The sequence below is a fragment of the Ambystoma mexicanum genome, chromosome 9 (genome assembly GCF_040938575.1).
Source record: "Ambystoma mexicanum isolate Mex_15411 chromosome 9, UKY_AmexF1_1, whole genome shotgun sequence".
NCBI lineage: Eukaryota > Metazoa > Chordata > Amphibia > Caudata > Ambystomatidae > Ambystoma > Ambystoma mexicanum.
The window spans coordinates 130,282,151-130,295,340 of record NC_090931.1 but is presented as its reverse complement, the minus strand read 5'-3'; the positions used below and the strand labels follow the sequence as shown (position 1 = coordinate 130,295,340).

At 43.6% G+C, this 13,190-nt stretch overlaps 1 protein-coding gene across 2 annotated transcripts in view; it reads right to left on the bottom strand.

Moving 5' to 3' along the window:
• The window catches only part of DLAT (dihydrolipoamide S-acetyltransferase), a 328,535-nt gene that overhangs the window by 214,647 nt on the left and 100,698 nt on the right, over positions 1-13,190 (bottom strand). For both annotated transcript variants that reach the window (XM_069614289.1, XM_069614290.1), the window contains one exon: positions 1,034-1,178. In XM_069614289.1, coding sequence (XP_069470390.1) covers positions 1,034-1,178 — 145 coding nt within the window. The remainder of the gene's footprint in view (positions 1-1,033; positions 1,179-13,190) is intronic.

Here is a 13,190-nt window from a genome sequence, read left to right as displayed (position 1 = left end):
CCCAAGATGTGCAATGAGCTCAGCTTGCGACCATGCGCAGTGCTTCCTTGGACTAGGGCAGAAAACCCAGAGCCACCCAATAGGACGACTGGGTGTGCCCTTCGTCCATGACCAGTAGCTAGTTTTAATGTGGCGGGCCCTTCTGCCCTTCTCTGGGAATCCCCGAGCTACCCAAAGGGATATAGCTAAATCTGTAGCAGAGGCGTTGCTAGGGGGTGGCTAAGGGGGCTACAGCCCCTGGTGCTTTGGTTGTAGCCCCTGATAGAATCTCAAGAGCTACAACCAAAAGGCTAGCTAGCAGACAGTTCTGACATTAGCGTAGCCCCGGGTCGTTTCCAGACCTTACACCCCTGCTCTGTAGTTATGGTTAAGTTGGTCAAGTTGGACTCCCCATAGAAAGTTTTCAGATGCTCGTAATTCTCATGGTGGAACAGAAGAGTGGCATTTGAGTCACAGCTAGTTTAGGAACCATTAGTAGTACATTTGTCAGTTTGTTTGGTAATGCAACCGTAACATCCCCAGAATCAAAAGTTCACACTCATATGTGTGTGTGTGTGTGTGTGTATTTTTAAAAAAATGGAAACTGTCACTTCAATCAAGGTTTTTTCGCTGTCTAGATAAACACACATCCTATGACTGCCCCCTCCCCAAAACCTTTGATATATGATATGATTGGTTACCTATAACGTGCTTAATAACCAGAGGTTTCTAAGCGCGGACCCGGGGATCAACGAGTGTTGCTCCGTGTCGTCTTGCTTCCAAGGCGAGCACGTTGCCGTTGAGCTATCCTCCCGAGACACAATCTAGTCAACGTTTGATACCGGCCTGGGTAATACACATTTTCTTCATAGGGCAAGATTCTGGGAATTAGCAAGCAATTTAGTTGTGATCATTGAGTCATTGATCAGGAGAGCTTACTGGCCACAACGCTGCCTGTAAAGCACTTTCTTTATGACATCGAAAGGAAAAGCCTGTCTGCTTCCTATGTACAGAATAATCAAAATGCAGCCAAGTTAAGGTCATAGAGGCTCACCTTTTACTTGTGCCAGATCAATGCCTTTGTCGGTTGCCAGTTTCTTTGCCAGAGGACTGGCAAACACCCTCCCCTTTGGTGCTGTGGACGCCGGGGTGAACGGTGTTTGCGTTGCAGGCTGTGGAGCGACCGGTAAAGCAGAAGCCTTAAAAGAAAATTCAAGGCACAAATGTTACAGCAGAAAGTAATCCAAGTTGATAAATCAGATATTTTGCTATGCTGGAAAACCAATTCCTCAGAGTATGTTTTTCAATTATTGCAGGAAAATAATATTCTATACTGTTTTCCCCCATTAACAAATCTCCTTTAGTATCAGAACACACAGAAAGGAAAGACAGCACAGTTTTTAATTGCAAAAAAATTAAGTGATCTGATGCCTTCCTGTAGTGGCTGGAAAGGTTACAGTGTTTGTCATACTCCTTTTCCCCCCCTGAAATGGCCCAAATTTCCAGAAGACATACACCCATTTTGAAAATAGCAAAGTTATTTGTTGAGAAGCCCTTGCATTGCGCAATTCCAAAATACAGATTCTCATACATTGCAAGGTTTTACTAAAATACTGGCTGCATGGACATGTTTTTGCACAGTGTTAGGTAAGACTTTCATATTTATGATAAATCTTCCTGACCCGTTTCAACCCCAGAACTTTATGCATGTCCTTGGTAATTATTTGACCTTGTCCCTAGGCGAGTGGGAATGCCCCCTGCCCCCCCCCCCAACACCTAGTCTCTCTCTTTTTATGGGTGACTTTGTCTCAGCATAGTGTGTGATTGGAGTTGTAGTTTCCTATAATGTTTGGGTTTAGGGTGGATTGCCCCTTTGGGCTTCCCTGTTAATTTCTCTTTAATGTACTTGGGTGAACTACTGTTCCCAAGGGGTAAAGAGGGATTTTCATCCCCTTTACATTTTCTATACTGAGCCAGCCAGTGTGGAGTGCTGGGTGTGTGGGGGGGGGAGGGGGACCGAGAGAATGCAATGTATCGCCTTTCTACATACCTGGTAAAATGTGTTACAGTTGCAAATTTACTTGAATGGCTGGTGGCAGTGGTTTTACCTTACTGACTTTTTAGTCTTATTACTCGCAGGCTGTTAAATCAGCCTTGGTAATGCACAGAAGGGCCACTATTCTGCTACAATCTTTTTTTAAACATTTCTTGTGTGCTTGTTGTTTGAGGTCTTGCACTACCATTCTAAATGGGAATGACCGTGAAAGTTGTGTGTCCGGTGGGAATCCTTTGTATTCCCCGCCCCAGACTCCAGAGTGTCTGAGAAGGCAGGAAGCGAGGGAGGAGTCCAAATCCCTGCAGCCCTTTGTCTTCCACCTTGCCTGAAAGGAGTCAAGTCCCATTGGGGGGGCTGGCTATCCTGATTGGACAGCCAGACCTCCCCTTTCTGTAAACTGCAGGGAGAGATTGCAGAAGTTGTGCTGTAGTTCCTGATAAATACTTCGAACCTGGAAGCTGCTGACAAGTCAACAACTGGGGCTGAAACCTAAGAGGAAGACAAAGAAAGGGCGGCTGTAGCGCTTTCCAGCGGCTGGAGAGCCTGCAGTGTAACCAGAGCCTGCTGTAGCCTTTCCTTCCAATCGACATGGGGGTTCCGAACGTGATGACTTCTACACAGAGGCTAGACAGATCCACTAGTCTCAAGAAGACCTGCATTTAGAGCCATCCCATAACATGCTGCTACCTTGCTGGGCTGCAATACCCAGAATACCCTGGGACCTAGAGCCATTGTGTGGTGGATGGTCTTCCAAAGTCCGAACCCATCGGAAACGTTAGTGGCCTCCTCCTGGCTCTCCAGAGACAGGATATGAATCCCTGAAGTTCCCTCACCAGAGTGCAGGACCGAGAGAGAGAGAGAGAGAGAGAAGAGAACCAGAACAGCGATATTCGTTATTCATCTGGATGCTGTAAAAAGGTGCCAAATCCACAGAGCCGCGAGAATCTGAAGTATCCGTTGCTAGAAGCCTCAATTGCTGCTGCAAGTTCCCATCCTGTGTCCAGTTCCTTCATCTGCAGACCAAGAACCCAGGGACTGGGTCCTGTGCTGTTGCATCCTGAAGGCATCCACTCCGAAGCGCTTTTCTCCCAAGGTACTGTGTGGGCTTGGGTTTTACCTTAGGTCTGGTGTGCATCCTGTGAGGCTGAGTGGGTAATTCGTGTGATTGGGAGTTTGCCCATACCACTTGCCCAGGCCTATTGCTGGAACACATATAGGGAGCCTTCTCAGAAGTCCGTGGACACTTTGTAACTCTGAAAGTGAATACTTACTTGTTTAAGAAGATCTCCTATGGAACTTTGACTTTCCTGCAACTGAAACCTATCTCAACCTGCCTACAGCTGCCACCTAGACCACTAGGGTCCCTTTTCTGCCACAGAGAGCTCATGCCATAGACTAGGGAAGGGCTGAATAAAAAAAAAGGATTCAGTCTTGAAAAGTATAACAAGTATACAAGCACTTACTTGCTGAAAAAGTATGTAGTAAGTATCTCTGTGAAAGTTACACATTGTCCTTAAGTTACAGTGTGATCTCCAACAAGCATATAAGTTGCTTTACTTACTTTGAATGGTGTTTCCCCCTTCTGAAAAGTATCAAGTGTTGGTTTTGTTACCATTGTTTAACTGAATTAGTGTAAAAGATTACCAATATGGTTTACCTACCTTAAATAACATTGTGTTCTTCCTAAAGTGTATCATATGGTGTTACTTTCCCCAATGTGCTTTATACAGATCTAAAACAGTCTGAGTTAATACTTGCCTTTGAATTGATGAAGGCCTTCTTAAAAGTATATGGTTATTTACCTTGAAGAGCTGTAACACTGGGCTGTACCTCTCCTGAAACTGCCTACAGTATTTTCAAAATAGTCATAGGGTCAAACTTGAAATACCTTGGGTCTTTCTTAGAAAGTAACAGGGTTTTATAGGGTTTTACTTTCCTTGAGTGCATTCAGAAATATTTATTGTGTGTTCTAAAACATAATGTTGTAAGGAGTATACTTATGACAGGGTTGGTTTATTAAGTGATTTCTTAACAGAGTGTCACTGCATGATTGACAGGGTCTACTACCCTTTAATTACTGACTGTATTCAAAAAGTATATGTAAACTGGTTTTACTCCCCAAGAATAGCTGATTGCTTTGACTCACCTTGAACTACCGATTGCTATTCTTAATAAGGTTATAATTTGGGTTGTATCCCTTAAGTATTGAGTTTTTTTTTATAATTGTTTTTATATATGTTATAGTACTTATTTCCACAAGATTTTTATGTGCCTGCTTTTATTTAAATAAGCCATTTATTTTTACAATACATAGTGTTTCAGTGTTTCTTTGGACCATATGTATGCTACAATTACTTTGTATAAAGTTACAGCCCTCTCTCCCTCCTAAGAAAAGCCTGGATGTGCAGTCTACGCTACCAAATACTGAGGTGGTACAGCCTTATACTAACAGTGGAGTTTTGTACTGTCTCAGATGTATGGTTTTATGAAGCCCTTAATTGGAAAAAAAACTGTCCCAACAATGTCATGCTAACCAGGCTCTCCAAAAAACCCTGCACTCCAACACTCATCCACCACACCTTCTCCGAGGCTTACTGTCACCTAACACAGCACTTAACTATTCCTAAGGCTTCCCTCTCTCAAGGCAGGCCACCTGTGAGGGCAGGAAACCTGTGCCTTTTAGATTTTTAATAAAGGATGCGGGTAATTCAGTTTCTGAAAGTGAGATCTGCTAATCAGACCCCTCTTTCATGATGCTCCATGCCAAATAGCATAATTCACACTTTCCTTGCTGCAAATGTCTCCCGACATCGCCAGCAGCTGCTATGCGGTGGGGGCAGGGCAGGTTCAAAAGTCACATGTGCCATCATGAACACAGCAACTGGAACACAAGTTTTAACAGGCAGAGCTGGCATTTTAGCTGTATGCACTTGTGATTCAAAACATCATGATTGTGCACCCTAGAAGCCTGGTGGCAGTTGATAATCTAAATAAGAGAGGTCTTGGTTTTACATTGTTAAGGAGATGTTTGCACAACTTTTTGGTGAGGGCTGAGGTAATGGTAGAACAGTGCATCACCTGAAAGGAAACATCAGCCTGAGAGAGTGAGGCTTAACTTCAGAAGGGAGGAAGAATAGCATTGAGGTACAATTAATCCCAATATACAACATCAATGAATACACCACGCTGTGTACAGAAAATGATACACTACTCATGAGGTCACAGAATTTATGATGGGAAAAATAAGTACACAGGTTAAACATTAAGCAGAGCACAGTATAGAAAAGAAAGAACAAAAAAAAAACAGTACATGCCCAGTTAAGGACTAACTCATGTTTGCCCCAAAACAGAAGCCCCTTACCTGATGAACGCTATGCAATGTACATGTAGGCTTTCCAGTAGTAAGAAAAAGACACCTAGACAATATTACACACTCAGTAATAATCAGCAGCAAGGATCCCCAGGTACTTTACAGAACTTAGTTACATGTTTCCTGCAACACTCTAAATGTACGATACAGAATACATATGCACACAAAACAATTGTAGCACTTCAGAGGTAGAGCAGAGGCGGGCTGTCATTGTCTTCCAACAAAGCGGGAGGGCTACCAAGGTCTAGGATATATTTTAGAGAGCCTGTAGGCCTAGAACGATAACACAAAGGAGGGAACTATACCACCACAGAGAAACAATGTAGATCCTTAGACCAAATTGTAATACACCAATTTAAAGGGTGTGTAGTCAAAACTTTTCCAAGCCACAACATCTCTAAACCAAGGCAGAAGTCTCTGGAGATTATCGACAGTAAACAGTGGCAAAACGGTCCCAGGATGAAAGGTCTGGCCCAAACAGATGAGGACACCAAGCAGCAGGACCATGAAGACATGGTAAGAACGCCCAGCACTCAAAAATACAAACCAGAGCAAAGGCAAGAGAGACTAGTATTGTCAGACTGGTCCCAAAATCAGTTCTATTTTTGGGCCCAGAAATCCTCCAGCAGGTATGCAAACCTCATCTCGCCTTCCAAACATAGGCATAACTTGAGTGTAGGAAGAAGGTGTCCCCTATAGGTCCCTTCTCTCACAGGGGTTTGATTCTGGCAGCCAATCAATCCCATTAGGGGATACATTTCGGTGGTCAGTCAAATCAGGTTGGCCCCAAAAACTGCCCAACACCCAGGCCCATTCTCACAGAAAGTGTAGTGTCAGGCACAGTGCCGGGAACCCATGTAAAACAGTTCAATCCAATAAGGAGGCTGCCATGTTGGGCTCCTGAAAAACCCACCACATGGGCAGAAATGGCCTGCCTCATGTTTAACATGAACAATGAAAACCCCTGGAACAAAATGGCCATGAGTAAGACTTTATAAAATATAAACATTAGTACCCCAATGGAAGAGGTACATTTCTTTTAATTGTACTGCTTAGAGCGCAAACCTAGTTCAAGAACAGCAGAGTGATTGGGCTTCGTATTTTATACAGTAGCACAGTCATGTTGGTGGAGGGAGAGGGGCTGGTGGTAAGGGGGGGGGGGGTGAGGACTTCATTTGGCAGGTATTGTTGAAAGAGCCAGGTTTTTAGTGTTTTGCTGAACTGAGGACGGTGGGAGCATTACAAGCCTCTGCCAGGTCTGAGGTCCAGATGGTCGAAGCTTCGGCGAGAAGGAGTGCTTGCGAGTCTTATCTTAACAGGCTAGGTTAGACTCCATCTTTATTTAGGAATTGCATCAAGATAAGTAGCCATACAGTGTTCAATTCTGTGCACATAGCAGATATTGTTCGACCACCCTTTAGTAGAAATGTTTAGAAATTGTTTGCAGTTGGCAGTAATGAGCTTAATAGCAACAGCAATGAAAAGATCATACAACACAGAAAACGAATGTAACCTGTTATCTTCAACAGCAATACTTGTCAGAAAACATTTGCAAACAAGGGGAGGATGTTAACTTTAAAAACAGTTTAAGAATCTCCACACTTCTTGCCAAAACTTAAATATGAAAGGGTAATCATAGACCATGTGCTTATAAGAGGCAGGGGTTCTCCGAGAATACCAACATTTTCCAACCCAGCCATGTTCAGATTTAGGCAATTTAGAGGGAGTAATAAAGGCTCTATGCATGAAAAAAAAAAAAAACATTGCGTGATGTTTGCAGAAGTGGAGATCCACCTGATTTTAGCCCATAGTTGAGGCCATCACTAAAGACAATACCACAGTCAGTCTCCCATAAGGACTGACCAAGACATTTCACAGTAGGAGAGTCAACAGCAAACATTACATTAAATTTGTAGTGCGCGCTATTGACCCTCAGGCATAAAGGCGCAGATCAGACAAACAGGTAGTATACAACACAAAGACGTATCCTTCTCTTGTAAGAAGAAAGGTAAGAGAAGAAAGGGGAAGACCGAGAGCAAGTTTTAGAATTTGGCAGCCCTAATATCGGAACACAAGGCCAAAAGCTGTAGTCTAGAGGTATCAGGTGTAAGCACATTACTTGTATATATCTAGAGTCCATCAAGAAAAGCATTAACTAAGTCATTATGAACATTGAAATCAGAAACGATCAAGAAAAAGAGCTTGTGAGATCTTGAAATGAAGCGCGATTACTCCCCATGAACAACTTGATAGATGAACCCAATACCTCTCCTCAACCAGGATTTGCGATAAAACACTGCCATTGATAGTAATACATCTGTATTGTCACAGATACGGTGAGAGCTCTTCTAAGGGATTTGCCATCAGGGAAAAGAGAAATTCTTAGGGCAGAAATAGAGGCTTTGATGGGGTTGGAACAAGTAGCAGAGGAGTGGCCAACAATGTAGAACAGGTCAGCGATATCACACAGATATACCATCTGTTTTTCAAACGAACACCAGGAAGGAATATGAACAGCTTCAGAGGAATCAAACCAACAACTAGACCATTTGAGTAATAAGACATTGTGATACAATTTAAAGTCAGGAAATCTGACTCTGCCCTTATTGTAGGGGGCTTAAAGCTTGCTCGTAGCAATTCTTTTACTTTTGCCATTTCCCCATAAAAAGTGAAGCAAAATTGAATTGATAGATTTTCAAAAAATATGATTCGCAGGGAACCAGGAGCATTTGTAGGTGCGAGAGTACTATAGGAGACAGCATCATTTTGATAGTATCCAGACGTCCCCACCATGACAGATGGAAAGGTGACCACATTGCAGTTAATTCTTTAAGTCTATTACCTAAAATATCGGCATTGATTTTAATAGTACGATGTATGGAAAAAGCAAAACGTGAACCGTAAACCTAAATATTTAACCAAGTCATGGCACCATTTAAATCCAAAGCTATCCAATTCATGTTTGATGCAGAATGAGTTGAGTGATAATATCTCCGACTTGTCCATTTTGAGCTTGTACCCAGATACAGACGAAAAGTCTTGTAACCTTGCTAACCTATTAGGGAGATGTTATTTGGGATTTTTTTAAAAGAATGAGGATATCATCCGCATAATCTGCAATTTTAGTTTCAAATTTACAACATGAAATCCCTGGAATGTTCTGATAAGATCTAATATATTCCAGCATCGGTTCCAATGATAAGACATACAAGATAGGTAACAGGGACAACCCTGCCTAGTTCCCAGTCAAAGAAAAATAGGAGGAGAATTTAACATTAATACAAATAAGTTTCTTATCGTTAGGGAGAATTCTCAAAAATGTGCTAATTCCCTCCACCTTAACTTTGCTGGATTTTGAGGACTTGATTTTTTTAGCCTGGAGAGAGTGTTACCGTTTTCCCCCCACTCTCTCATGTCTTTTTGCGTGAATTTTATCGGTTTCTTTTGGTTATTTATTTATTTGGATTTATCAAGCACCCAGAGGCATCGTGGCGCCGTTACAGAATATTCAACTTAGTACATGTTAACATCATTGGTTACAGCAGATATGTATAACATTGTCGAGCAGGTGTTCCGTGGTTATAGAGCAACAGTGTTGTAGGCAGTGCAGGGTGAGAGTACGATTTAGTTAAACAACTTTGTTTTCAGGGATATTCTGAACGAAGAGTGTAATTCTTCGCTCCTTAGGCAGAGTGGTAGAGAGTTCCATGCTTTAGGGGCTAGAACTTCAAAGCTGGTACCGCCAGCTTTTGCTCTGTGGAAGGCTGGGACTAAGAGTTGGTGTGAATATTTGTTGTGTTTTGGTCTGTGGGTTGGTGCTGGATGTATTCTTTCTACTAGGCAAGCTGGGGCGGTTTGGGCGAGGCATCTGTGTATGATGGGGAGGGCTTTGCATTTTATACACTCTGACTGGGAGCCAGTAGGTGTCTCTTCTAGCCTGAGTGATGTGCTCTCTCCTAGTAATGCTGAGAGCAGCTCTGAGGGTGTTTTGTGATATCTGCAGTCGGTGGATGTTCTTTGCGGACGTGCCAAAGAGTAGGACGTTGCAATAGTCAATGGGCTCTGGCAATGTTGAGGTGGTTCTTTGGTGATAGGTAGGGTTTCACAGCATTTATGATTTTGGAGGTGAGTGCAGCTGCTGATGAGATTGAGCTGACTTGCCTATCCATAGATAATGTTTTCACAGAGGCAAATGTTGTAATGATTGTGTCTTCAATGATGAAAGAGCTGTATGTGTTGTCAAGTCTTTTTAAGGCTTCTTTGGAGGCTACCAGTAGTATTGCTGTTTTTTTCCCCCATTTAGACATAAGCTATTAGCCGCCATCCATACCTGGATGCGGGTGTATATGTCTAGGCGGGTTTTGAGGTGTAGTTCATAGTTGCCCGTTAGGGGAATGACAATTTGTGTGTCATCGGCATAGTTGGTGAATGCTATGCCGAATTCTTCTAGGTCGCTGAATATAGGGAGAGTAAATAGGTTGTAGAGTGTGGGGGAAGTGCATGAGCTTTGTAGGACTCCGCAATCAATGGGTGATGGTAGGGGAGATGCTTGGTCCGAGAAACTCTCATGACTCGACCATCAAGGAAAGAGGTGATCCAAGCAGTGGCTTCTTTAGAGAAGTGGGCTGCGTCAGTGAGTTGTTTGCAGATGGGTCTTTTGATCAACCAAGTCAAAGGCTGCCGAGAGGTCTAAGAGTAGGAGGAGTGAGGTTTTGCCTTGGTCCATTGTTTCAAGAAGTTGGTTTTTGAGGTCGAGTAAAGCCGATTCTGTCCCTTGGCGGGGGGGTGGGGGCGATTGCCTTTTACCAAGGATGTTGTGTGCTTCTAGGTGGGATTGAATCTGTAAGTATGCAGCCCTGTCTAGAATTTTCAACAGAAAAGGCACTGGGGTGATGGGACGGTAGTTGTTTGGGGAGTCTGGGTCGAGGGAAGGTTTTTTTTAGTAGGGGCCGTACCCAAGCTTCCTTGAGGGCGAGTGGGACGGTGCTGATGGAGAGGGATGCGTTGATGAAGGTGGTGACAAATGGGGTTAGTACTGTTACACAATCTTTGATTAGATTGCCTGGGCATATGTCGCCTTTGCATAGTGAAGGTTTGACGTTCTTCATGATTTGGAGGACTTCGGGAGTAGTTACTTTTCTGAATGTGAAGGGTTTGGGTGCATTTCTACTAGTTTTGGCGTTCAGGTCTGGCTTGTCCATGGGTGACTTTGGTGAGGAGCTGGGTTTGGCCAATTTGTCAAAATTGCGTTTTGACTTTATTTTTGAGTGTTATGATTTTATTTAGCATGGCATGTTGGATGTTGTTGCACCAGGTGGCATTTTTCTCAGTGGGCTGTGCTGGGGTGGTGGGAATCGTAAGCTCATTGTAGATGGTGAATAACTCTTTATAATGGGAGTTAGCTTTTTCAATTCTGGCATTGAAGGTAACTGCTTTGGCTATGGCTATGGCGTTTTTATATTGTTTAGCTACAGTGAGGTATGTGTCCCTAGTGGTAGTGGAAGGATTTGCCTGCCAGGTGGATAGTGCTGCTCTTTTGGCAGTACATGCGTCCTTGAGTTCTTGTGTAAACCAGGAGTTAGCAAGGAGTATCTTTTTGGCTTTTTTCTTTTCCAGTGGAGCTATAACCTCTATTATAGTTTTTAGCGTGTTGTTGTAAATCTCGACTAATGTCGGGTCGTTAGATGTAGGGTGCTGATGTTACCAGGAGGAACAAACTCCATAGGCATCATCTTTTACAATTGTGTCACACAGCACCTTCAATGCAGTGGCACAGGGAAGTCGTTTAGATTTCCCAAGGTTTAAACACCTTCTGGAAAACAGTAGTTTATCCCAGAGAACAGTTAATTGAAACATACTTTACTTAGCATTGTACTTGCTACACCCAGCACACCCTATCTTACAATAGAGTGCGGGGGGGGTCACTTAGTATCCCGTGTCTAAATGCTCATGAAATGTTACCCTTTCTGCATTGAAATGGCTGGTGGCAGTGGTTTCGTTTTGAACTACGAAGGTTTGCATTTACCGCGACCGTTCGCAGACCCGGTAATGTTAAAACGCAGAAGCCATCTTTTTCAAAATGGCGTCCAGCCACCCTTGTTAAAAAGGTGCCTGGTCTTTTTTCGCCATGTCTTTGTGGAAAGGTCCTTCTAGAGTTTTTCTCTGCGCACCAAACCAGGTTTGGTCTCTTTGTTCATTCGCCTTTGGTGGGTTTTAGGAGTGAAACCCGTCTCTTGCTCAAGAGCGTCTGTGGTAGGCATGAAGTGAGGGAGGTGCCTGAAACTCCTTGTGCTTAGTGTCATAGGAGACCCAAAAGCAGTCTGTGGTGATTGGCTGGCTGACTGTCCAGCAAGGACAGCCACCCTAGTGGGTGAGTGGCAGCTGGGCTGGAATGAATGGGAGAGAACTGAATAAATGGCAAGTCTTTTGGCTTGGAAGGCAGAGTCGACCACTGGATAAGGGAACCAAAGAAGAGCTTGAAGAGGACGGCTGCTGCAACTCTTGGACCGTTGGTTTGCCTGGTCATGCCCTGCTGCAGGTCCGAATCGCCAGGATCGACAGAGAAGCCCTGCCAGGACGACTTCTCCCTTTGAGTTGGTGGGACCAATCAACTCCCAAGTAAGCCACCAGGACACCCATCTCGGAGCACGTTGAATTTCCTCAGAGTTGCTGCAGGAAACCGTAGAGCCAGGGAGAGGCACACCAGATTGTGCGCTGTAAGCTAGCCTAAAGATTTTGGAAGATCCTCCCGACTCCCACAAAGCAGAGCTGAACAAGCCTAACCTCCCCCCCCCTCACTTGCATGCGGGACCACAGATGTGAATAAAGTCCACCTTGACAACCAGGAACCGCGCTTATTGCTATTTGCTGCAGTGGAATAAGCTGAAACGCGAAACAACCACTGAAAGTAAAGTTTGCCGGTTGCCAGCTTTGAAAGTGCCAGTGCAGGAGTCCTCAGATGTTCTCCCTCTTGTTCCCACGACTGAGGCCCAGGAACAGCAAGATCTGCAGAGCTGCACAGGAACAGAAATCTTCAGCTGCATCTTTTCTTCTTTGCCAAGGTACTGTAAAACAAGTCTAAGAGAATTTACCTCTTACTGTGGAAGTGCTTGTACCTTCTGCAACTCACAAGTATAATCAGCTTGTGGCGCTACATTTGATTCTTCTTTTTCTGAAAGACTCCTGAGAACTTGTGCAAAGACTTTTCCATTTACTTACCTGACGTGCTGCATCTTATACAAAGACTTTGGCCTATTCAATTTGGCTTAGCCTATTGAATTGAATGACTCTTCTAAGTGCCATCTGAAAGTATTTGCCCTGCTTATGAATATTTGTAAATTCTTGTGTTCTAATAACCTTCGCCTTCTACTTACTTTAAGAATATTCTGAATGCCAACAATTAGATACTAATGTCCCCAGCACCCTTGTTACAGAAGTCACCTGTGGGTGTAGGTTGTTTCTGTGGGCCATCCCAAAAGGGTCGGGTCTGATTCAGAAATTCAGAGTGTATAGTATTGAAGTATATTTGTGTGTTACTATTTTATTGCTCCCTTCTGAAGAAGGCGTTACAACTGACTGATAAATAAATAATTGTTTATGCAAGAAACCTTCAGTGTAAGAGTTTACTTGAACACCTGTAACTGTGAATCCTTGTGTAACTCCACTACAGGTCACATTTCCCCTCTTAGGATAAGCCTGGCTGCTCAACACGCTACCAAAACTGTGTAGTACAAGCTTATACCAAAGGTTGGGTTGCCTATACCTGTAGTCATAGTTGTTTATGGT